The 25,324-nt window shown below is 41.3% G+C and overlaps 1 protein-coding gene across 4 annotated transcripts in view; it reads right to left on the bottom strand.

Moving 5' to 3' along the window:
* NUP214 (nucleoporin 214) overlaps window positions 1–25,324 on the bottom strand; it is a 97,671-nt gene that overhangs the window by 45,587 nt on the left and 26,760 nt on the right. For all 4 annotated transcript variants that reach the window (XM_046667207.1, XM_046667225.1, XM_046667233.1 and 1 more), the window contains exons 17-24: window positions 24,747–24,905; window positions 22,003–22,106; window positions 19,538–19,720; window positions 18,723–18,808; window positions 18,535–18,618; window positions 9,817–10,077; window positions 8,818–8,979; window positions 6,609–6,708 (exon numbers count right to left, since the gene is read on the bottom strand). In XM_046667207.1, the coding sequence (XP_046523163.1) occupies window positions 6,609–6,708; window positions 8,818–8,979; window positions 9,817–10,077; window positions 18,535–18,618; window positions 18,723–18,808; window positions 19,538–19,720; window positions 22,003–22,106; window positions 24,747–24,905 (1,139 nt within the window). The remainder of the gene's footprint in view (window positions 1–6,608; window positions 6,709–8,817; window positions 8,980–9,816; window positions 10,078–18,534; window positions 18,619–18,722; window positions 18,809–19,537; window positions 19,721–22,002; window positions 22,107–24,746; window positions 24,906–25,324) is intronic.

Genomic DNA, 25,324 nt, shown 5'->3' with positions numbered 1-25,324 from the left:
TCATACAAAGCATGTTCTCTGACCACAATGGAATTAAATTAAAAATCACTAACAAAAAGATACCTAGAAAATGTTCAATTATTTCTAAATAATACTTTAAAATAAACCCACAGGTATATAAAAAAAGAGAAAGATAAATTGAAAAGTATTTTGTTTTGTTTTGTTTTTGTTTTTTGAGGAAGATCAGCCCTGAGCTAACCACTGCCAATCCTCCTCTTTTTACTGAGGAAGACCAGCCCTGAGCTAACATCCCAGGCCGTCTTCCTCTACTTTATACATGGGATGCCTACCACAGCATGGCTTTTTGCCAAGCGGTGCCATGTCCCTACCTGGGATCTGAACTGGTGAACCCCGGGCCGCCGAGAAGCAGAACGTGTGAACTTAACCCCTGCACCACCGGGCCGGCCCCCAAAAGTATTCTGAAGTGGATGAAAATGAAAACACAACAATATTCAATATCTGTGGGATGTAGCCAAAGCAATTCTTAGAGGGAAATTTATAGCTTCAGATGCCTATATAGAAAAGAAGGGTCTCAAATCAATGACCTTAGCTTCTACCTTAAAATGATCTTAGCTTTCTATGGTAGAAAGAGTAAATAAACCCAAAGCAAACAGCAAAATACAATAATAAATATCAAGTAGAAAAATATTAGGGAAAAAAAAATATCAATGAAACCAAAAGCTGGTTCTTTGAGATTAATAAAATTGATAAACCTCTAGCTAGATGGATCAAGAAAAAAAAAAAAGACAAATTACCACTAACAGGAAAGAAGGAAGTGAAATCATTATGAATTCTACACATGTTAAAAGGATAATAATCAGGGACTATTACAAAAAACTTTGTGCCAGTAAATTTGACAACTCAAATGAAATGGACAAATTTTTTGAAAGACACAAACTACCAAAGTTCACTCAAGAAGTAGATAAACTGAACAATCCTATATCTTCTAAAGAAACTGAAAATTCCAAGCCCAGATGGCTTCATCAGTGAATTCTACCAAACATTTAAGGATGAAATAATAACAAATCTATATAAACTCTTCTGGGAAATTGAAGAGGAAGGAACACTTCCCATCTCATTCTATAAGGCCAGCATTATTCTGATACCAAAATCAAACAGACATCACAAGAAAAGAAAATCTACAGACCAATATCCCTCATTAAGATAGACTCAAAAATTCTTAAAAATTTTAGTGAATTGAATCCAACCATGTATAAAAAACGGCAATGCACCATTACCAAGGATTGATTTAACATTCAAAAACCAATCAATGTGACAAGCGTACTGAGACAATTCAGTGGGGGAAAAGAACCTTTTCAACAAATGGTGCTGAGACAACCGGATATCCACATAGAAAAGAATGAAGTTGGACCACAATATCACACTAGCTACAAAAATTAACTCAAAATGGATCAAAGACCTAAATGTAAGAGCTAAAACTATAAAACCTGGAAAAAACAAAAGTGCAAGTCTTTACGACCTTGGACTAAGGCAATGGTTTCTTAAATACGACATCTAAAGCACAAGCAACAAAAAGAAAAAATAAACTGAATTTCACCAAAATTGAAAACTTTTCTGTTTTGGGGCCGGCCCTGTGGCTGAGTGGTTAAGTTCGCACACTCCACTTCGGTGGCCCAGGGTTTCACCAGTTCGGATCCTGGGCATAGACATGGCACCACTCATCAGGCCATGCTGAGGCGGCGTCCCACATAACACAATCAAAGGCACTCGCAACTAGAATATAGAACTATGTACTGGGGGGCTTGGAGGGGAAGAAGGAGTGATGAAAAAAAAAGATTGGCAACAGATGTTTGCTCAGGTGCCAATCTTTAAAAAAAAACCAACACTTTTTAAAACTTATTTTAAAGATTTTTATTTTTCCTTTTTCTTCCCAAAGCCCTCCCAGTACATACTTGTATATTTTCAGTTGTGGATCTTTCTAATTGTGGCACGTGGGATGCCACCTCAGCATGGCCTGATGAGCAGTGCCATGTCCACGCCCAGGATCTGAACCGGTGAACCCCTGGGCTGCTGAAGCGAAGTGTGCGAACTTAACCACTCGGCCATGGGGTGGCCCCCTAACAAAAACTTTTGGGTTTCAGAGGACACTATCAAGAAAGTGAAAACTAACCAAACGATGGAAGGACATATTTGCAAATCAAATATCTGGTAAGAGATTTGAATCTAGATTATATATATAATCTTACACCTCAACAATTAAGATAAATAACTCAATTAAAAAACGGGAAGAGGATCTAAACAGACATTTCCCCAAAGAAGACAGAAATGATCAATAAGCACATGAATGGACACCCAACATCATTAGTCATTAGGGAAATGCATATCAAAACCACAATAAGATACCACTTAACACCCACTAGGATGGCTGTAATCAAAAGGATGGACGAGAGGAAATGCTGCGGAGGATGTGGAGAAACTAGAACCCTCATACTTTACTGATGGGAGAGTAAAAAGGTGTAGCTGCTTTGGAAAATCGTGTAAACTATGTTTAGCTCAAAAAGCTAAACACAGAATTACCATATGATCTAGCAATTCCACTCCTAAAACATTACCCAAAATACTGAAAGTAGGTTCTCAAACAGATCCTTGTACCCCAATGTTTCCTGTAGCATTATTCACAATAGCCAAGAGGGGGAAACACCCAAGTGTCCATCAACAGATGAATGGGTAAGTAAAACAGCGTATATATATATATACAGTGGAGTATTATTCAGCCATAAAAGGAATGAAATTCTGACACATGCCACAGCATGGATGAACCTTAAAAACTCCAGTGAAATAAGCCAGATGCAAAGGGAGGGAAGTGGGGAGTGGTGACTTATTGTTTAATGGGCACAGTTTCTGTTTGGGACAACGAAAAAGCTCTGGAAACGGATAGTTGTGAGAGTTACACAACACTGTAAGTGTACTTAATGTCACTGTATTGTACACTTAAAAATGGCTAAAGTGGCAAATTTTGTTTTATATATATATATATATTTTACCACAATAAAAAATAAGCAAAAGCTTCCTGTTCTACCTGTTTCTACCATTCCTAACTCTAGCCTTTTTGATCAACTCTCATTATAAGAACCAGAAGCTTCCTGCTAAAACCAGAGGTTTACATAACTATTTGCATTTATCAAAGGACACAGAATTTTACAGCAAAAAATGTAAATTTTACTATACGTAAATTATGCCTCAATTTTTAAAAAATTGCTTTAGTTAAAAAAAACAAACTAAATCAGATCAGGTTACTTAACTGCTCAAAAAATCCAATGGTCAGCCCAGTCCTGCCAAGGCTTAGGAGATGCTCCATGCCACACCTGCCCCGGTCCTACTCCCTGACCGCATCTCCGGGTGCTCTCCCTCTTGCTCCAGCCACCAGGGGCTGCTTGGCTCTTTCTTGAATCTGCCAGACACGCCCCCACGACAGGCCCCGGGCTTGGGGCTTTCTTCCTTAGGATATTCCTGAGACCTGCTCTCTTTGCTCAAGTGTCAAGTGTCAGAAGCCACTGAGGGGCCGGCCCAGTGGCCTGGTGGTTAAGTCCGGCACACTCTGCTTTGGTGGCCTGGGTTTAGCTCCCAGTCTCAGACCTACACCACTCATCTGTCAGTGACCATGCTGACAGATGGCCACATACAAAAAGAGGAAGACTGGCAGTGGATGTTAGCTCAAGGCAAATCTTCCTCAGGAAAAAAAAAAGCCACTGAAAGGCAGAATATTACATAAGACAGGAAAATCCAGCTTAATGGTAAAAGAAACATGGTCTGGTGTTTCTGAGGTATTTCAGCCATTAACCATGTGTGAGAAGAGCCTTCCTTGGCCACTCTATTTAAAATTGTAACCCACACCCAGACAACTGTCCCTAAACCCTTCCCTACTTTAGTTTTCTCCATCATACCTATGACCATCTAAAAAGTTATATTTTACTTATTTACTCCACTTATCGTTGTCTCTCTGTGACTAACAAGGACAGGGCTTTTTTGGGGGTGTGGGGAGTCTGTTTTGCTAACTGCTCTATCCCCAGCACCTACAACAGTGTGTGGCACACAGAAAGTGCTCACTGAGTATTTGCTGAAAGAATAGACGAATGCCAAAATTTCTGAAAGGAATGCTGTGTCTGGCGTGTTCTGGTAAAAACAAACAAGATAAACCAAAAATCCCACCTCATTTCTAACCTCATTCGGCCCCACTTCTTCACACTCCACTTCCGGCCAGGTCTCTAGCCATTCGGGCCTGCTTTCAACTTCACCTCGAACACGCTCTGCTCTCTCCCAGGTGTGGGCTTTCACACATCCTGCACCCTCTGTCCAGAACACTCTCCTCTCCGCTCTGCCTCGCAACTTCTGCTCACTGTTCACCTTTCAGCTAAACCATCTTTTCCTTACTAACCTTCTTGTCACCCCCGGACTCCATCGGATTGCCTCACTATGTGCTTTCTCAGCACCTTGTACTTCTCCCTCGCTGAACTTACCATACTGCACTCAAATAACTGCTGGTGCAACTGGCAGTTTAGCAGCTGTCTCCTCGCTAAAGTAGAAGTGCCCCAAAAGCAGGCACATGGGATGTCTTATTCACTGCTGTACCCTAACACCCAGGGCAGTGTCGTGCTCACAGCAGAGGCTCCGTAAGAATCTGCTGAATCAAGTGACTAGGCACACTGGAGAGGAGTCTGAATAGCCATGGTTTGCTCGATAAATCTTCCTTAAAACAGGACAGTTAGTCAATGAATATGATGAATGAGCCAATGAACATCCGATATATCAACGGCAGAAATATGTAAGCTCATCTTATAATAAATTTTCTATAAGATAGTACTCAGAGAAAGTTAAACACAAAATTAAATACTTAAAACACACTTAGAAAACTACTGTTTAACAGAATCTGAAAGTAATTTTATAATGAATACATATATATAACATATATATAATGAACAGATTTCCCTCTCAAGCTTTCTTACTGGGGGAGGTGGTAAATACCAATTTCCATTTATCAATTATGCTTAGCATTTACCTATTATTCAGTAAGCAGTTAGTAAAAAAAGACATTCCAGGCACCAGACTGGGCATACAAGTTAAACAACTCTGCCAGAGTCCAACTCTGTGGGGAAAGGAAAAGAAAATTTCTTCAAGATTCCTTTTTAACTTTTGTGTCTATTTTTCTTAAGTCAGAAAAAAGGGCAAACTCAGAACTGCTCCTCTAACAAAGCCCTCATCGCAGGTCAGCTCAGATGAGGCCTCTGACGGAAACAAAGCTGGAAGAAAGGCGAAGTGCAATCCCCAAGAGGCGCTTCTCACGCACGGTTAATGGCTAAAACATCTCAGACATACCAGACCAAGTTTCTCTCACCATTAAGCTGCACTTTCCTGTCTTGTGTAATATTCTGCCTTTCAGCGGCTTTTCTTTGCCTTCCCCACACTCGGAATCTGGCCACCATCCCCAAACTTTAATACATGGTTCTTTCCCTTGAGAAGTTTGCGACAACCACAAATGCCATCTTGGTCTAAACAGCATACCAAAGCTTCAAGGTCACTACAAGATAGGAAAGTGGGTAGGCTTGGTTTTGGCTGTTAGAGTGGCCCTGAGATAACTGAGAAATTCCTGGAACAGGCAGTGTTGATAAATGGACCAATGTGGGAAAAAGAGAAGGCCAGCAGACTAGTGAAGCAGGGCCACTCGATAAAGCCAAAACAGACGAGTGAGCAGGCCCGCTCCGTGGGGGTGGCAGAGGGTGGGCATGATATGGAAAAACCACGAGGTCTCTGGCTGCTCGTCTTGTGGCTGAACTAATCACGGACACTAGACACTCATTCCCTGCGCAACACTGGCTCTCGTGCTCCCTCCATTCAGACTGAGGACCGGCCCTCAACTCCTCCCTGTGCCACAGGGGAGGTGGGGTTGGACTAAAGAGATCACGGCCACAGAACACACAGAACAGAGCCCAGGCACAGTCTATGGACTGTGCCGTCCAGGACAGTGGGAGGGAGGCAGTGCCTTGAATTCTAAACACAGATTCCGACTAAAGAAAAGGAAGCTCCGGCAGCAATGATCCAGCTTTCAAATAAGGCATGGAAGGGAAGCTCGAAGTCCCCAAACAGAGCCCTGCCTTTTAAAAGACTGTTTTTTCATACAAAAGGCAAAAGAAATTTGAAAGAACAGAAATGCCTGGAGAGAGGAAGTGAGGGAAGAAACTGTCAGTCTCAAGATCACCACTGAGTTTTAAGACTCCACAGTCTTCATTAGAACTGAAGCATCATCTCTGGAACCCAAAGAGTACTAAAAAAAAAAAAAATCACCCCCTACACGCAACTTAATAACCCTAATGTGTACCACAGGCAGACTTACTCACGGCAGACGCACACTGAGTATGCATCACCAAGACAGACTTTAATGGTTTATGAGGCAACAGTTACTGGCAAGTTGAAGAAGACAATCTCCCAAAAATCCACTTACATACCTAAGATTAGCTGTGTCTACCCCTCTTGTAACCTAAAGCTCTGCGGGCAGTCACACTGTGACAGCAGCAATGCTGCTCCCTGCAGGCAGGGCCTTGCTATTGCAGAATCATTCAGTGGCTGAAACTGAAAAGTAGCACCATTCATACCTTATCACCGCAGAAGGGGGTGTAGGATTATTCTTCAATTCCTGCACATTGACCACTTGAGGGACATTCTTCAAAGTTGATTCAGTCAAAGTACTCACAGCTATTTAAATAGACAAGAGAGAGGCATATTAATTGCCGTTAAGGATCAAAACTTCTGGCCAACTAGAGGGCAATAACCAGGACACAAACTCACGCAGAACACAATCTTACTACATAAAGGAAACCTACGCTAGGCAGTTCTGCTGTACTGTGTTGAATGGACACCTGGCATACTCCATTCGTAAAGATTATGGGATAAGGCTTCATGCAATTTAATAAAATATACTAGTTTAGGGATAAAGAACTCCCTGCCAGCTTTCACAGAGCAGAGCTAAGATATCCTGTCACGTTGTAGGCTCATCCTGGAAAACGGCAGACAGACTAGAGGAGTAGCAGCATTCAGACTAAGCATTTCTGCCATCCGTCCGTCCGTCCATTCTTTCATATGAGCCTATTACTGCCAGACTCTGTTAGGCGCTGGGAACACAAAAAATGTCTAACATATAGCTTCTTCTCTAAAGGAGCTCATGGCTTGGTAAGACAAACACAAGGAGTAAAATGTGGAAACTGGAGCTTGGACAAGGGAGGAAGAGGCCAAGCGGCCTGAACTACGGAGTGGCAACAGGGGCTGACTGACGCCTGTCTATCTATCTTAGGCTCATCAGCTTTCACATCTCTTTTTCTGTGTCCTACAATTTAAAACTGCATTCCGAGCCTTACCAACATTTTATAATTAACTATTAAGAAGGTGTGAGCAAAGCTCTTAGATCTCTCTAGCATGCTTCTGGCAAAGGTGAAAGCTGTAGCCCAGGCGGAACGCTTTCACTCCCTCCTGCAGAGACACCGTGCCATGACCACACATATCTCATCTTTCACATTCAAAGGGGCCTGCGCCTTCGAAAATCTTGCCTCCAAAATGACAGCAGAGCTCACACTGCCTCCTGCTGAGAGTGGAACAATCCTAAGTCCTGGCAGACTTTCAGTTTATAAATAACCGACTCAATCAGCTTGATCTGGGCCTGTTCAGCACAATGCCAAGACTGCTCGGTCCAAGTAATACTTAAAGAAAACATCAAAGGATTCTATTTCTTCAGAAGGCTCAAAGGTACTTAAAAAAGTTATCTTGTTTATGCTCTTTTATATCTATTCTAGATGCCTTAATAAGCATTCTAATACTTGAACTTTTCTTAGAAATCATTTATTGCTGTATAACAGTAATTCTTTTTTGTCTAAAACCAACCACCATGTCTTTTTATTTAGTCTTTTAAAAAGAAGTGTCTAAATTGATAGTGTTCTAAGCAGTGATAAGACTAAAAAGTTTTATTCACTAAAACAAAAATATTTACAGCAGAGTTTCTAAACCTTGGTACTACTGACGCTCAGGGGCTGGATAATCCTTGGTTGTGGGGGTGTCTGGTGCATTTTAAGATTTTTTTTGTAGCATTCCTGGCCTCTACCAACTAAATGCTGACAGCATTACCAACTGTTGGGGGGACGGGATAAAACAGCCTCTGGCTGAGAGCCACTGGCTTGAACAAACTGATAACTAGTGATAACTGCAGGCCTTGAGGCCAACCACCTAGAATCCTGCTGGAGAGAATTTTGGATAGCCACAAACATCGACAAATGCAAGTGCTGATCAGCTCATTCGAGCCTCCGTCCGGAAAGGCTAAGTTTGCAATCTTAACAAAGAGCTGTGACGCAAGAGAAAGAGCACAGGCTGGAGCGTGGGTTCTGCTAGTTACTGCTCGCATAACCTTCACCTCTCTGCACCTTACACAACGCAAAAGCAAAACGGGCAAACTGCCAGCACCACCTCACAGGGTGGCTGGGATCCGTAAGAGACTATGAGACAATTCTCATGTTATTAGGTGATCTAATTGCAAAGATTAATTTTGGGCTTAAAGCCTATCAATTTTATCAAAAAAAAACCCCCACTGATTTCCTACTTAACCAAATGTGGCAGATCTAATACCTCCCTTTGAAAGGAAAAAGTTTCAGCTTCTGCTTTCTTGGAACTCTCTCCCAAAAAAGAGGAGAGTGCTGCCACATCAGTCCTCTCTTCTGAAGGGCAGCAGAGAGAGTCCGCTGTTTCACGGCACCTGTAGTCCTGGCCTGTGACTCGCCCCCTCACAGTCAGTCCTGCCTAGGTGCGGGGTGCAGTTTTTACCTGGCACCTGGCTGGCCATCTGCCGTCTCAAAGCTGCAGCGGCGGCTGCCTGGGGTGCTGGGATGGTGTGGGAAGGACCAGGTGCACCATGCTTCACGGTTTTTGTTGCAAGCATTGTGCTGTCAGCCCCTTGAGGAATAATTTTATTACCAGACGTAGACACTGAGGGAAAAAGAAAAACTAAGTAAGAGAGTGGGTCAGACAAGGGGAATACACAAAAGTTAAAATGGTAAATTCTCCAGGTTAAGTTGCAGGGAAAATGCTAAGATTAAAAATCCTTAAGCATTAACGCACATAGAAAAGTACCGGTAAACTGACAGGCTGGCACCTATATATTTTCAAAGAGGCCAGATGAAATTTGCCTGCCCACCTCTATCAGCCAAAATACTTTACACAATCATTTCCTCTGATACTGATCAAGATACACCTTTTATACCAATATAGATCAATTCCCTGCTCTCCTCTTATAAAATCTCTCCATTCCAGGACCTCACGCTCATGTTTGTTCTGTTAGAAGTCACGTCAGTGCAAAGTCCTGACACTCTGAACTGAAAGTGTGACAGCAAAATACAGGTCACTTTAGTGAGCCAATACTGCAAATGAGCATTGCAGCTGCTGAGCTTCAAGGCAGAATATGGCTACAAATTGAGCTGAAATGAGCTAGGATTTGAAAGGCTCAGTGTGGCTGTTGCTTTATATGGAGACAAACAGCCTCCTCCTTTTACCCTTAAAAAGACCTGTTTAAAAAGACACAGGCTGGACTCAACAGGAAAGCTGTGACAGTGTGAACCTGGCAGAGCCTCTTCTTCCTCACAATGTTCTACCAAATGCTTTCAAGGGGAACACCTCTTTTGAATTAGTCTTCTAATTTCTAGAATAATAGTAGAAATGAGCTGGAACCAACAACTTATTGGTGTGATAGTATAAAACTCAGTTGCAATTCCTTCATGAGTAGAAACCTAATAGGGGAAAAAGGTTCCTGTTTCATAGTTTACTTACTCGAAGCTCCCATCCCACCAGGTGAACCGTGAATCAGCTGAGATTTAGCAAAAGGAGCCGCGTGGGGCAAGAGACTGGGCTGGATGGAAGGAGTGCGAACCACGGGGGCGTGCCGAGGGACCTGGACCACTGCCTCATCGTCTTTACAGGATGTCCGTGTGTCTTCACTCTCCAAAGACTGGGAAATGGATGACGTGGAGCTGACTTCATCCAAGTCTTCATAATATCTCTGAGACAGGAAGGCTGACCGAGACAGGCTCGCTACAAAGCCCAAAACACAAGTTAGACAACTCAAAGCAAGTCCAAAAGCTGTGTAATTTTCACTGTCAATAGAGAATATCCAATTTGTAAAACGATTTAATTATTACTTATTTTAAGTGGAAGCAGCTGCTGTGCAATATCAACAAAGATGGTTTTGGGTCTTTGCTCCAGTGGGGCTTTGAAAAACTGAGCTGTGTAGGACAAGAACATTTTGACTGTCAAACAAAAAAACGTGACGTGTGAGATGGAATGAACACTGGTGTAAAAGCAGGAGGCCTCGAGACCTCACCCGAGGTCTCACAGACAGAATAATAACCTATCAGCAAAGTAAGAGACAAGCTCCCACAGCAGAGTCAACGGTCACGCCACTGCTGTCACTTTCCAACAATAAACTTCCAAGAACAGGCCTAACGCAAACCGGAAAAAGCAGAGTCCTCAGGCCTGTCTCAGACATTTCCAGATAAATCTAATGATTCTTCTGATTCAGACAATTAGGTTAAAAAAATCACTGAAATTAATGCTGACCTTACCTGTTTTTTCCCTTCTATAAACTATGAAATAAGGCTTTCTGCCATTTTACTTTCTACCATGAATTTCCGAACGTATGCTACTGCTGGTATACTGGAAAAACGTAAAACCAAACAAAAAAAACCTAGCCCTTTCTCCTCAAGTTATTTAAAAGCATTGCTAATAGTTGTCTCTCCTACAGGCAGATCACTCTGCAAGATTTTATGTCACATGTAAGTGTGATATAAGCAAATGAAAACCACGCCACGTGCGAGGGCTGCCACTGGGGCGGCACTGCTCAATTTGGTAGCCATTAGCCACTTGTGGCTACTGAAGTTAAAAATAATTGAAATAAATGAAAACTTCAAATCCTCAGTAGCACCAGCCACATTTCAAGTGCTCAACAGGCACCTGACTACGACATTAGCACAGATACAAAACATTTCTGTCACTGCAGAAAGTTCTATGGGACAGCACTGTACCAGATTATTTTGATGTAAGTAAATATGGTGCAATGTCACTTAGAAATTCCATTCATAAAACACCAACACCCCTGGTAAAACCGCAGTTAACATTTATTGAGAATTTACCTGGTGCCAGGTGTTGCACAAAGCGTCTATAGACATTATCCCATTTAATCCTCACAATTATCCTATAAATTAGAAACTGCTACGATCTGATTCTATGGTTAATGCCTAGAAAGGCTAAGTAATTTGCCCAAGGTCACGAAGCTGGTAAGTGGTGGAGCCAGAATTCAAACCTGGTTGTATCTGACTTGAAAGACCATGTTCCTAACAATACTCTGTTACATAAGACTGAACCCTGTGCTAGGCAGAATTTTGGCCCCATGACCTTTGCTTGTGGTGCCACACCCAAGGTTCTATTATGTTAGAAGGTCATATTAGATGGCAAGAGATTTTGTAGACATAACTAAGGTTACTAATCAGTTGACCTTAACAAAGCGGTTACCCTGGATTACCCAGAATGGCCCAACATACAGTCTCATGAGCCCTTAAAGGCAGCGAAATGAAGCAACAAGAGGAAGTCACAGATCTTCAGCACAAGAAGGACTCGAGGTGCTGTTGTTGACGTGTGGATGAAGGCGGCTGGGAGTACAGAGCAAGGGAACGAGGAACTCAGCCCTGCAGCTGCAAGGAACTGAATTCTGCCAACACCTCCCATGAGCTTAGAAGTGAAATCTTCCCCAGAGCCTTCAGATGAGAGCTCAGCCCAGCCAACACTTTGACTTCAGCCTGTGAGCCCTGAGCAAAGACCCAGCTGAGCCACGCTGCACCTGGACTTCTGAGCCACACAACTTTGAGATTATAAATAGGCAGTGTTTTAAGCCACTAAGTTTGTGATAATTTGTTATAGCATCCACAGAAAACAAATTCAAATCCCACATTCGCTCAGGGCCACACTGCTCTCAATAATTTCTCTAACATCCTACTTTCTGAGAGTTAGTAGCAACAAAAGATGACTCAGACTCATTACCTCCACGAACTGAACAGAGAGAGAAACTGACATCTAACCATGTAACTTCCAAACAGTGATATAAGCTGAGGTTTTCTCAGTTTCCTTTCTTATCTTTCTGATACAATTCACTGGCTTTGGGTGGAAGGAAATCCATCAACTTAAAGTTGTAAAGACCATGCTCACCCGCAGAGGCCAGGAGCCCGGACGGCTTACTCTCCCAATGGTGCTGCCTCCACAGCTAACATGTGCTGCTGTCTGCTGCAACCAAGGATGCAGCTACCTTCCTGGCATTAGAAAGGGGGCCCTACTGAAACCCAAAGAATCTTATTCTGCTTAAATGCTAGCTCAGATTAGGAAAGGCAGAAAGCCACATTAATAGGGAGCCAAAAAAAGACAGAAATCACGATCACCTCCATAGATGCAGCAAACCTTACAGCTTACGGTGAACTGAAAGTGTTCTCTTTGAGATCAAGGAAACGTTGCCCAATCACCACTTTTACTGGGCTCTGCCTTGGAGGTCCTAGCCAGTGAAATAAGGTAAGAAAAATAAATAAAAGGACTGAAAAGGCAGAAACAAAAGCATTAGTAGCCATAGAGGATATAATTGCAAGAAATAGCTACAGACATATTACTTGAGTAAATGAGTTTAGCCCAGGATGCTGGATTTGTCAACATACAAAAGATCTAATATATTTCTACATACCACATCTAACATAAAGCAAAACAGGAAATGAAATTTAAGAAAAAAAACCCCACCATTCTAAGGGCATCAAAAATATTAAACTCTTAGGAATAAATCTAACAAAAGATGTGCATGTCTTCCATGCAGAAAACATTAAGAAAAATTAAAGACCTAAATAAACATATACCATGTTTAGGAGTTGAAAGATCAACACTGTACAAGTGTCAATTCTCTCAAGGCCATTTAGAGAGCCAAGATAATCCCAATCAAACTCTCAACTATTCTTTGAGGGGTAGAATTTAGTAAGATAATTCTAATATCAATATGGAAATGGAAAATACCAAGAAGAGCCAAAACCCTCTAGACCACAGGTGAGCAAACTACAACACGCCTATGTGCCTACAGACCATCCGTGGCTGCTCTTCTACTGCAAGGGCAGAGGGTGAGCAGGTAAAATGGAACCCACAGAGCCGAAAAGCCTAAAATATTTACTATCCTGCCCTTTAAGAAAAAAAAGGTTGCCAACCCCTCCTCTAGACTGTAGAACCGTTTGCAATGATGACGTGTTCAATATCCGTGCTTGCCATTACAGCAGGCGCTAGTCACATGTGCCTGCTGCATGCCTAAAATGTGACTACTGCAACTGCCTGAGTTTTTAACTTTATTTAATTTTTATTAATTTAAATTTAAATAGGCAACCGTATTGGACAGCATAACTTTAGGATCTAGAAAAAGAACAGTATTCAGACTTATTTTAGCACCAGTTAATCAAGGCAGTGTGGTAGCAGTGGTTTCTAACCAGTGTATGGGACCAACAGATCTAAACACATAAGGAGAACTGATTTATTACAAAGGTGGCTGCTTAACAGTGAGGAAAACTGTCTTTTCAATAAACAGTGTTGGGACAATCAGATACCTAAATACAAAAAAATGACACGAGTCACACTTTATATCATATGCAAAAGTCAATTCAAAACAGTATAAACAAATTATGGTCTATCTATACAATGGAATACTATTCAGCAATAAAAAGAGGAATGAACTACTGATACATATTATGCATCATGAGTGAACCTCAAAAATATTACATTAAGTGAAAGAAGCCAAACCAAAGACTACATCTGATTCAATTTATATGCAATTTCTTAAAAAGGCAGAGCCACAGAGAAAGAAAACAGATCAGTGGTTGCTGGGGAGCAGAATAAGGACCAACTACAAACAAGCATGAAGAAACTTTTTTTTTTTTTTGAGGAAGACTAGCCCTGAGCTAACATCTGCTGCCAGTCCTCCTCTTTCTGCTGAGGAAGACTGGCCCTGAGCTAACATCCGAGCCCATCTTCCCCTACTTTATACGTGGGACGCCTACCACAGCATGGCTTGACAAGCAGTGTGTAGGTCCGCACCCGGGATCTGAACTAGTGAACCCTGGGCCATAGAAGCGGAACATACGCACTTAACCGCTGTGCCGCCAGGCCAGCCCCGAGGAAACTTTTTAAGTGATGGAAATGTTCTAAAACTGGAATGTGGAGCTGGTTATAAAATTCCGTAAATTTACCAAAAGTCAAATGGTACACTTACAACAGGTGAATTTTATAATATGTAAATTATACCTCAATAAAGTTGTTAAAAAAAATCAATTCCAGGTAGACAGTATAACTAAATTTGAAAGGCAAAACATTACCATTTCTAGACAATAACAAAGGTGCACACACACTTTTGTGACCTAGAGATAGAGAAGGATTTCTTAAACAGAACACAGCAAGTACTAACTGTAAAAGAAAAGGCTGATACATCTGTTTTAAAATTAAGAACTTCCACTGGCTAAAAGATATCATAAAGAGGGTAAGAAGGCAACAAAGCGACTATCTACAAGCCATATAACCAACCAAGGGAAGGTATCAAGAATTTATAAAAACTTTTACAAATCAGTAAGATAGATTTTCCAACAGATAAATGAGCAAAACATTTAATGAGGCACTTCACAAAAGAAGACATCCAAACGGTTAATAAACATATAAAAGGATTACACCAGAATAGTTACAAGGAAAAAGACTGACAGTATCAAGCTTGGCAAGGACGTGGAACAGCTGGAATATTCATACTCTGACGATAAAAGTAGAAAACGGTACAACCACTTTGAAAAACTGTATGGCAGAATCTACTGAAGCTGGGCATACGGACAGAATAGCAGCCAATAATTCCACTCTGAGCCATGTGACCAAATAAAAGGGATACACATACGCCCCAAGGGACACGCACAAGAATGTTGACAACAACATCCTATTCCATTATAGCTAAAAACTGGCACAGCAAATGTCCACCAAGAGGCAAATGGATAAACAAACGCAGTATACTCACACAACAGAATAATACACAGCAACAAAATAACAGCTACATGCAATGACATGGATGACCCTCACAAACCCAATGTGGAACAAGGGAAATCCACCCAAAGAATAAATGAATGGACTTAACACAGTATGCAAAGCCCAAAAAGCTGAAAAAACCCAATTACAGTGTTTGGAGAGGCACAATTAAATAGTACAACTGTCAAGAAAAGCACAGATAAAGGAGACTAAAGAGAATGACTCAATGCAGTGTACCATCCTGGATTGGATCCCAGATTTTTTAAAAGGAGTGGTTATGCAGGACTTAGAGGGACAGAGGGCAAACGATGAGCAGGGACTGCATATTAGACAACAGCATTCTACCCAAGTTAAGGTGCATTAACCTGATCATCATATGATGGCTGCATAAGACAATGATCTTGTTCTTAAAGGACACGTTGAAATATTTAGGAGTAATGGGTCCTGTCTGTACCTTATTTTCAATAGTTCACCAAAAAATAATATACTGTGTGCACGTGTGGGAGAGAGGAGATAAATAAAGCAACTGTGGCAAATGTTACTGGGAAATATACTGGGTGAGGGGTTAAGTGGGTGGCTCAATGTATTCTTCGTGCAGCTGGGGGGTTGAAATTTTTCGAAATATAAATAAAAACTTAAAATGCCAAAAGAAAAAAACCAAACAAATAAAAGCAAAGGTATACTACCACTACCACATACGTCCAGAGAGTGGTAGCTGTTGGGAGCAGGATGAGGAGGTGCACAAGAGCGGTCTAGGGAGGTGGCAATGGAAGGTCCTATTTCTCAACTTGGGTACAGAGAGGTTACACAGATGGATATTTTTGTTTTGTGTATTTTTGTGTGTGTGTTAGTTTCACAATTTTGAATGTTAAAAACGTTTATATGCTCTGAGTTATTCTTTATAGCATATATGCTAACGTTAAATGAGTATAACATGCAGTTATCTGCTTAATGTCTGTATTCCCGTCTTAATCAAAAGTTTAATGTGATCAGAGACTATGTTCCTCTCACCTACCGCTGTGGAACAAAGTAGGCGGTCGTATTTGTTGAACGTAAATGAGTTAAACAAACCTCACTTCTAAGGAATCTATGATAAAGATAGAATCAAAGATGTAGTTAAAGAATTGTGAACAGGGATGTTCTGAGGAAAATCTTGGCAAAAAGATTAACACTTAACAACAAGGATTAGATAAGTAGATTATGGCCTTCTAATACAAAGAAATACTGTGCAGCCATTATAAGGCATATGTCCAAAGAATATTTAAAAACAGAAGGCAGAAGAAAGGTTCATGAAAGTTTTTTCTTTTTGAGGAAGATTAGCCCTGAGCTAACACCTGCTGCCAATCCTCCTCTTTTTGCTGAGCAAGACTGGCCCTGAGCTAACATCCATGCCCATCTTCCTCTACTTTACATGTGGGACGCCTGCCACAGCATGGCTTGACAAGTGGTACCATGTCTGCACCCAGGATCTGAACTGATGAACCCTGGGCTGCCGAAGTCGAACGTGTGAACTTAACTGCTGTGTCACTGGGCCAGCCCCATGAAATTTCTTTTAATTTTTAAAATTTTCTGGGGGCCTGCCCCATGGCCGAGTGGTTAAGTTCGCATGCTCTGCTTCAGCAGCCCAGGGTTTCGCCGGTTCAAATCCTGGGGGTGGACATGGCACCACTCATCAAGCCATAGTGAGGCAGCATCCCACATGCCACAACTAGAAAAACCCACAACTAAAAATACACAACTATGTACCGGGGGCTTTGGGAGAAAAAGGAAAAATTAAAATTAAAAAACAAAAAATCCTCTCCCCAATTTTTTACTGTGGTAAAATATACACACCATAAAATTTATCATCTTACCCATTTTTAAGTGTCCACTTCACTGGTATTAAGTACATTCACACTGCTGTGCAACCATGACCACTGTCCATCTCCAGACGGAAACCCTGTCCCCAGGAAGACGCACTCCCCGTTCTTCTCCCCTCCCCGGCCCCCAGTCCCCAGCATTCTCCTTTCTGTCTCTATGCATTTGACTACTCTAGGCGCCTCATACGAGTAGAATCATCCAGTATTTGTCTTTTTGTGACTGGCTTATCTCCCTTAGCATAATGTGTTCAAGGTTCATCCACAGTACAGCACATACAGAATTTCCTTCCCTTTTAAGGTAGCACAAGTTCCATTTTCCCTATCCACTCAGCTATCTTTCAGCTATTAAGCAAAATGTTGCTATGAACATGAGTGTACAAATATCTGTTTGAGTCTCTGTTTCCAGTTCTGTTGGGTACATACCCAGAAATGGATCGCCGGATGATATGGTAACTCTATTTTGAATTTTTTGAGGAACCATGAAACTATTTTCCACAGCAGGTGCACCGTTTTACATTCCTATCGATAGTGCACAAGCATCCCAATGTGTCCACATCCTCACCAACGTTTATTTTCTATTTCACAGCAAGGGCTCATGAATTTTTAATTAATAAAAAATTAGGACACAAACCTGTAACCCAATCTTATTTTCAAAAAATCAAGCTTACATCTGCAAAGAAAAAAGTTTGGGAGTAAACCAAAATGATATAAGTGATGCCCTCTCTGGGTTGAAGGATAAAAATAATTTTTATGCTTCTTTACACTTTTCCATATTTTTCCAATTATCTACCAAGAAAATGAATTCTTTAGATAAGGAAAAAGGTTATTAAATAATTCACTTGTCTGTGACTATTACCTACCTTATATGATGAAAGTAAAATTAATAAACCACGGTACAGTGATTAAATTAAATTTCCTCCTACTATTTTAATTACCAAAAGGCATTTGTTGTTGGTATTAAAAAAACAATTTCAACTCAAAACAGAATTTCAAAGAAAAAAGCAGATGTGGCCAGTAAACCATGGTTACGTCTGAAGTTGTATATAACAAATATTTTTTAAAAACAAAATTGAAGTAATTATATAGGTAATTTAATTGCAAAATAATTTTTTTCAACAGCTATATGGCTTCTTCTCACCAAGCAATTTCAGCCATCATTCCCTAATCAGTTTTTTTCTTCTTTCTTAAGAAGCCTTTTTTTCAAATGCAATCTCACTCAAAACCCCAGAGGAATCAGAAAAGTACAACTTCTCCAGCTAAAGCAGAGGCCAGGACCCCTAGAGCCAGCTGGCCTCCTCGAAGCCTTGGGAATCACTGCCACATAATCTGAGGATGGCAGAAAACACAGGGCAAAGGCCAAAACTACTACCTGGGCTGCTTCGTCAGGTATGTGTGCACTGCTTCCTACTCTAATATTCAGACAGATGACAGATTCTGGGGACATTTTCTCTATCCTCTATTAAAAACCAAAAGGGAAACACACACACACACACACACACACCCCCTCTCCTCCCACGCCATGCACTGCAGGGTTTATGCTAAAGAGTCCAGGACCAGTTCCCGCTACCTGGAGCAGTAGATCTCACGGGCGGCGTCTTCCTCTTGGACAAGAAGTTTCTCAGTTGGGCCTGTTTCACGGGGGACAGTTTAGCTGCAAGAAATTCATGAACCCATAAACGCTTAAGACTTGGTTTTCAAGATGTTAGTAGATGGAAGAGAACAAAGAGTTAAAAAACTGGGAGGAATGCAATTTACCTGGTACTTTGGTCAAGGGTTTGGTGTTAGACTCTATGGTCGTTTTCAACAAAGCATTGCGCAGGCTTTCAAGGTCACTGTCAAAACTGAAATAGGATAGTGTCACATACAAACCAACTATGACTAGAGAAATCAGGGAAGGCGGGTACACTATCCTCCTAAGTATAAATGCAAGAGATGAGAGCATCCCCAACAGGAAATCTTCAGAAACAGGAAATCTAACCAATCAACATAATCAGTTCAAAGAGATCAGAATCTCAGTATTACATACCATCCCCACTGCAAACACAGCACCACCTGTGCTTCAGCACAAAGGGCAATTAACATCTACACGTTTGGCCTAAAGGCAGAAACACAAAACCACCTTGGTAACTTCAGAGTTACCTGTCTAACTGGCAGGGTCTGTTAAGTTTCCACCTTCAACCAAAACGACAAACCTGAATTTTGAGACAAGTCAGTCAACCTAATCCTATCAGTTAATTTACAGTAAAACAACAATCCTATTACCGTAGTATCTGCTATCATCCACTGAGCAACTGTTTCATCAGGCACACTACCAGCTGCTCTACAGACTTAATTAAACTCTCCAGCAATCCCATGAGGCAGGTGTTGTTACCCTCATTTTTAAGGCAAAAGAACAAAGGATTGGAATGGGTGAGGAACTTGACCAGGATCACATGGGTGACAGCGGAGTCACTTTCAAACCCACATCTGAACCACTCTAAGAATACTCCACTTTACTCCCAAATATTCATTCTTTCATTCAGCCACGTTGTTGAGTAGAGGAGCTGTAACAGGCCCCTGCTCCCGCACACCTGTGCGCGCTGCTCTGGGAGGAAACATCCGAGGGAAGGCTCCACTGGGAGGTTTGGTTATAAAGACGGAGCTGCTGGAGACTGTCCACCAGGTGATTCAACCTCTTCCTCTGCTGGTTGATGATTTCCCGGTTGTTGGCCAGGGTGTTAAACAGTGTCTCTCGCTCTGGCACCAGCAGGCGCCTGTTGACAGCAATGAGAAAAGAATTAAAGGTGAATGGTTCAAGTAAAAGAACCTCCCACAAGAAGGAAAAAGACTACAAGTCTAACAGTTAAAAGAATAAAATGGAGAGCCACTAGTGGGCAAGAAGCATCAAGAAATTACTAGAACATGAAAAGGGGATGAAAGCCTAATGAGGATAAACTGGAACGAGGAAAGAGCAGCTTAAGAGATGCAGGCCAGGCCTGTGGCAAAGGACAGCATAATCAGGACAAAGTCCAAGGAGGTTTGCAGGAAGAAAAGGGTGGGAGATCGAGTCAAAAATGGGGAAAAATTCATTCATATACATACTTAGGAAATATGTATTTTTCTGTATATAAATTATAGTTGGTAAAAAGAAAACACCCAGGAGTTCACTGGAATTCTATGGGAATCAGTCCTTGCTTCAGAGAGCTGTCAACAAACACTGGAACAGCACACGACTTAGCAGCAAAGAAGTAACCTTCCAGAAAGAACTACAAGAAGAAGGGGACCACAGGCTCTATCTTTCTAGTGACAAAGTAGTTCAGCATAAATTTTTAAAAATGCATTTCAGTAGGGTACAAGGTAACGTTTAAAGGACCTAAAACAGAGACGTGCTAGAAAATTGTACAGATTTAAGAATTTGAACCCTGCAGAAAGGGAACTTAAAAAGAAAACCATGTTAAGTAATAAATCCATGGGGTCGTTTTAAAGGAGAAGAAAGCCTGGCTTCCCAAAGAACATCATGCACTTTTTAGAAAAAGCCAACTTATTAATTAGCAAAGAGAAATCCAACTGTCATGCACAGCAGAATGTGTGCACCATCAGGGCAAGCCGTTTGCCAACAGGTGGTTGAACGTGAATTCAGAACCAGGGGAGTAAGCTGTGAAATCTCTAAGGGGGCCCAACTGCCCAAAGGTACACGTGCTCCAGGCCACAGGCCACTGAATCCTCCCCCAACCAGTGTCTGAGTGATCCACGCCCACCTCTGTCTGCCCACATCTATGCTCCAGGCTGAGGCTCCTCAGGTCAGGCACAAAGCCTTTCTCCACGTGGTACAATACAATGCATCAAATTCTGCCCTCTAAAGTTTAAGCACATTCTAGCCCTGCCCCTGACATCTCACACAGGTTGCTCCATTGAAAAGTTCCGCCATCCCACAGCTTTGTAAACAAGTAAACAGATCGTTTCTTGGTTCCTTTCCTCATAGGGCTAATCACTAATCAAGCACAGGTGTTTCAGAAATCTGGCATTGTGAGGGCTGATCCGTCTTTCGCGTTTCTTGTGGAAACTTGACTGCTCTTAGAATGTACTGCATTTTATTCCTCCCAGAAAACATACGGCATAAAAGCAAATATCCAGAGATAGAGGATGAGGCAAAAGGATTTCTCCATCTTTGCCATCACTCCTCTCATCCTTTGAATTATCCACACCAATTAGGAACGTTTCCTCAAAAAGAAAACTTGGAATATACAGAATAGCATAAAGGACAGTTCCTCCTAATCCCATCTCATAGATATAGCTGTGAATATTTCTTTTTTTTAAGTTGGCACCTGAGCTAACATCTGTGGCCCATCTTTTTTTTTTTTCCCTTCTTCTTCTCCCCAAAGGCCCCGAGTACATAGTTGTATATCCTAGTTGTGGGTCCTTCTGGTTGTGGCATGTGGGACGCCGCCTCAGCATGGCGTGATAAGCAGTGCCATGTCCACGCCCAGGATCCGAACCAACGAGACCCCAGGCCACTGAAGCAGAGTGCGCAAACTTAACCACTGAGACACGGGGCCAGCCCCTGTGAATATTTTGACAGATTTATTTCCAGTATCTTTTCTATATTCAGACCTCCACACTGAAATGATCCAGTATAATTTTGTCTTACCTTTTCTGTCTTTCATACATTTTATCTAATAATTATATATTTTGTACATTTCACATAACATAAAAAATATATTTAATCAGATTTTTTCAGAACCTGCTAGTCAATGGTTACAGTATTCTGTATTAAGAAAAAAAACATGACCAGATTTATTTAGCCACTCCTGTAACTTTTGGATAATCAGGTTGAATCCAATTTTTCACTATCATAAACTATGCTGCAATATAAATTCTTTTATGTAAATTGTTGTGAGCCTTGCTATTATTTCTGTAGAACAAATTTCTAGAAGTAGAATGACTGGGTCAAAGAGAACGAACATTTGTACGTTTTTTTATAAATATCCCTAAGTCATCTTTTAAAAAGGCTACAGCAGCATCTCCTGTAGCCCGTGGGGGATGAGACATGGCTCACTTTTGTTTTTTCTTTTGTTCCAGATGCCGATCCCACTCCAAGTCTAGGACATCATTCACATCTTGGACAGCAAATTTCACATATTGATGAAGGCGCCGAATTTCCTACAAGAGGAAAATGAAAAGGCAAATGGCTGCATTTTCCAGGAGCTTGGAGGAAGGTGTATCACAACAGTCAAAATGATTGTGAAACATTTTTATGTTGAGGACCACAATGAACACGGAAAACCTAACAGTCTTTAACATATTCATTAGAACATTATAGTTAAAATGAAAAAGAGAAGCTCCACCTTTTTAACTGTGTGTCAGACAGGTGGTGCCAGGAAAAGGGACAGAGAAGGAGCTGTTGCCCAGGGCCTCTAGGGAACAAATGTTCTTGTTGAGTCTCCTGTTTCAGCTCCTGTAAAGCATCTCACACGGTCTAGGAATTTTCCACTGCACTCTGGCACTCCAGCCGTGCAGCCATTTGGTTTTTGCTCTCCCACCCATGAAATTAACTGGAATATAGACAAAATTATCCTACGAAACAGCGCTGAAAATAATTCTAAACCTATCTATCCATAGCATAGAACACACAAGTCATCTCGCCAGTTGAGAAACACTCATTTCTTCTCAAAAACAATGAACAGTATCAGCACTAGAAATTGAATTTACTATTATTAAAATTCCTACTTATTAACTTATTTTGGGCCTGCAATAATTTTCTTTAAATTTTGGGTCCAGTGTTAACTTTCATGGCTACACAATTTGACTCTCAAAAATTAAAGATGAAGTTTTCCATCAAATATGTATACAAATGAAGACAATGTGCTATACACTGGGAAAAGCTCTTTACATCTGTACAAAGATCTTATTGTGCTTAACTATATTTTCCAAATTATTCTTGGATAAGGGTATATGCCTCAGCTGAAAAAGAGAAAATGTCATTTAAAAAGAGGCAGGATGATTTCAGGAAGTAGCAGTAACCTTAGCATCAAACATAAATTTCAACGCAATATTCAATGATTACAAGGAGGCCCTTTTCTTTGAACACTTCAAATGTGATCACACCTGTGTGTATTAGCTGATGCTGGGTCTTCTGAATGCCCTCCCAACTTGGTCTACCACAAAGAAAACAACTTTTCTTTTAGGGCCCATCACAAATGCTTCTTTCCTGTGGCTTAGCTGCTCCGTCATCTGTAATCCCACAGCAATACAGCCCACATTACATTTATATGTTCATCTTTCCCACTGCCACTTACCCAGCTGGAGGGATTGTACATTGTAGCACACTGGTTAAGAGCACTGGCTCTGAGCTAGACTGCCCAGGGTCAAGGGCCCCGCATTTATTTGTGGTGAGAATGGGTAGTTTCAATATTTCTTGTTTCCTTATCTTCCTTTTGTACATAGTGTGCAATTCAATAAATGCTAGCTATTATCTACTAAGCATTGTGAAAAAAAGAAAGTGATTTACTTTTGAATGGGGAAGGTGTCCCCCAAAAGCTGTATGCTTTTCTTTCAACTTAGACACAGAACAAGAACTGAAAAAGGCATGTAGGAAGAACGTGTAATTGATGCAACATGGAGGCCTGTAATTTGATGAGTGGTAGGCAAGTGGTCAGCACTCTTTTCCAGAGTTAACATCCAGAGGGAGGACACGTCTAGGAATGCCATGCGGGCTGCGGGACACAGCAGGGGTTCCTCAGCCTGTCTGGGAGCAGGGACCACTTCTTTCATTTTTCCTACTGTCGGTAAGCTTCCCAGGTGTGGGATGGAAATGGTGGACTTTCTGGGCAGGAGGGGATTCTGCGCACTCACAGACCCTCATGTCTCAGGTGAGGAAGACCAGCACTACCACTTGTGCACCCTTTGCTACCAGGACTCTAGGCAAATGTGAGGAGGTGGGAGATGATCGCCACCACAGCTTGTGATACATCAGTTTTGAATAAATGGAAAGACGAAAACAAACCCAGATTAAAACAAAGAATAAGGATAACTAAGAGTTAATGGGAGAAGTAACTTTGCTAAAGTATGGCTTACAGGTGGAGGTTTCGATTCTGATTCCACCCTTAGTGGCAACATCACTCTAGACAAGCTCCCTAGCCTATGAGGCTCAATTTCCTTAGCTGCACAATGGAATCAATAACTCACATCTTTCAGAGCAATTAGTTTTGAAGACTAGAAATAATGTGTAAAAAACACTTAGCAGAGTACCTGGCACTCAAAGAATAGTTAGTAATTTAATAATTGTTATTTATGACTTGATGTCTAAATATAACTTTTTCGATAGCGCACCCTCTACCAAGCTTAAGGTTTAATTAAGAATTATATTTTTGAGCCAGCCCTGATGGCCTAGTGGTTAAAGCTCTGTGCACGCTGCTTTGGCGGCCTGGGTTCAGTTCCCGGGTGCGGAAGCACACCACTCGTCTGTCAGGAGCCATGCTGCGGTGGCAGCTCACAAAGAACGAGGGTGACTTACAACGAGAATACACAACTATGTACTGGGGCTTTAGGGAGGGTAAAAAAAAAAGCTAAATATAATTTAGGGGAAGAAAAAGAATTCTGTTTTTTGTTTAATCCAAAAATCACTAAGTAGAAACGTGCCATTTTCTATGTTATAGTTAAGGAAGTCTATGGGTCATAGTAAATTATTCACAAGAAATTAACAACTTCATAAGGGCAGTCATCCAAACCCATACCTCAAAAAGGAGAGTGGTTGCCATAGGAGTTTGCTTGAAACAGCACACTTGGGCTGGACTCTCCTACCTGGAGCTGAGCTTCACTCTTGGGATCCAGCGGTCTCTTATAGAGCAGATGTAGATATCCAGAGTCACGATTTCTCTCATTTTGTTCTCTGGCTTCTTCAACACCAGCAAAACCCTCAAGTAAAGTTGTTTTCAGGGTACTGATATCTCCATGAAGAGACTAAAAAAGGTACAAGGATGTATTGATACAGAAAGTGGTATTTCTGAGACATAAACCTTTCTGTCTGGGTCAAGGAAGGTGGTGTTTCTCAAATATTTAACACGATGAACATCTGAATATAGTTAGTTACAGAAAAAAAGAATTTCATTGTTTAGAAAGAAAAATACTAATGTTCATTTTTTTTTAATTACTTTTTTCCCTCAATAAAAAAATACATATTTTAATAATCAGGAACTCAGAAAATCAGGAAAGTACTGACAGTACCAATAATCCTACTACCTGAAGACAATCACTGCTAGCACCCTGGAGAACCTTCCTCTGTCCAGTATGTTACCCAAGACCAGAGCTCTGGAGTCACACAGCCCGAACTGGGATCCTGGCACTAACACTCGGGAACCGGGTGGCTCTGGGAAAACGGC

This window comes from Equus quagga, chromosome 1 (assembly GCF_021613505.1).
Source record: "Equus quagga isolate Etosha38 chromosome 1, UCLA_HA_Equagga_1.0, whole genome shotgun sequence".
NCBI lineage: Eukaryota > Metazoa > Chordata > Mammalia > Perissodactyla > Equidae > Equus > Equus quagga.
The sequence above is the reverse complement of the archived record's forward strand: the minus strand, read 5'-3'. Positions and strand labels throughout refer to the sequence as shown.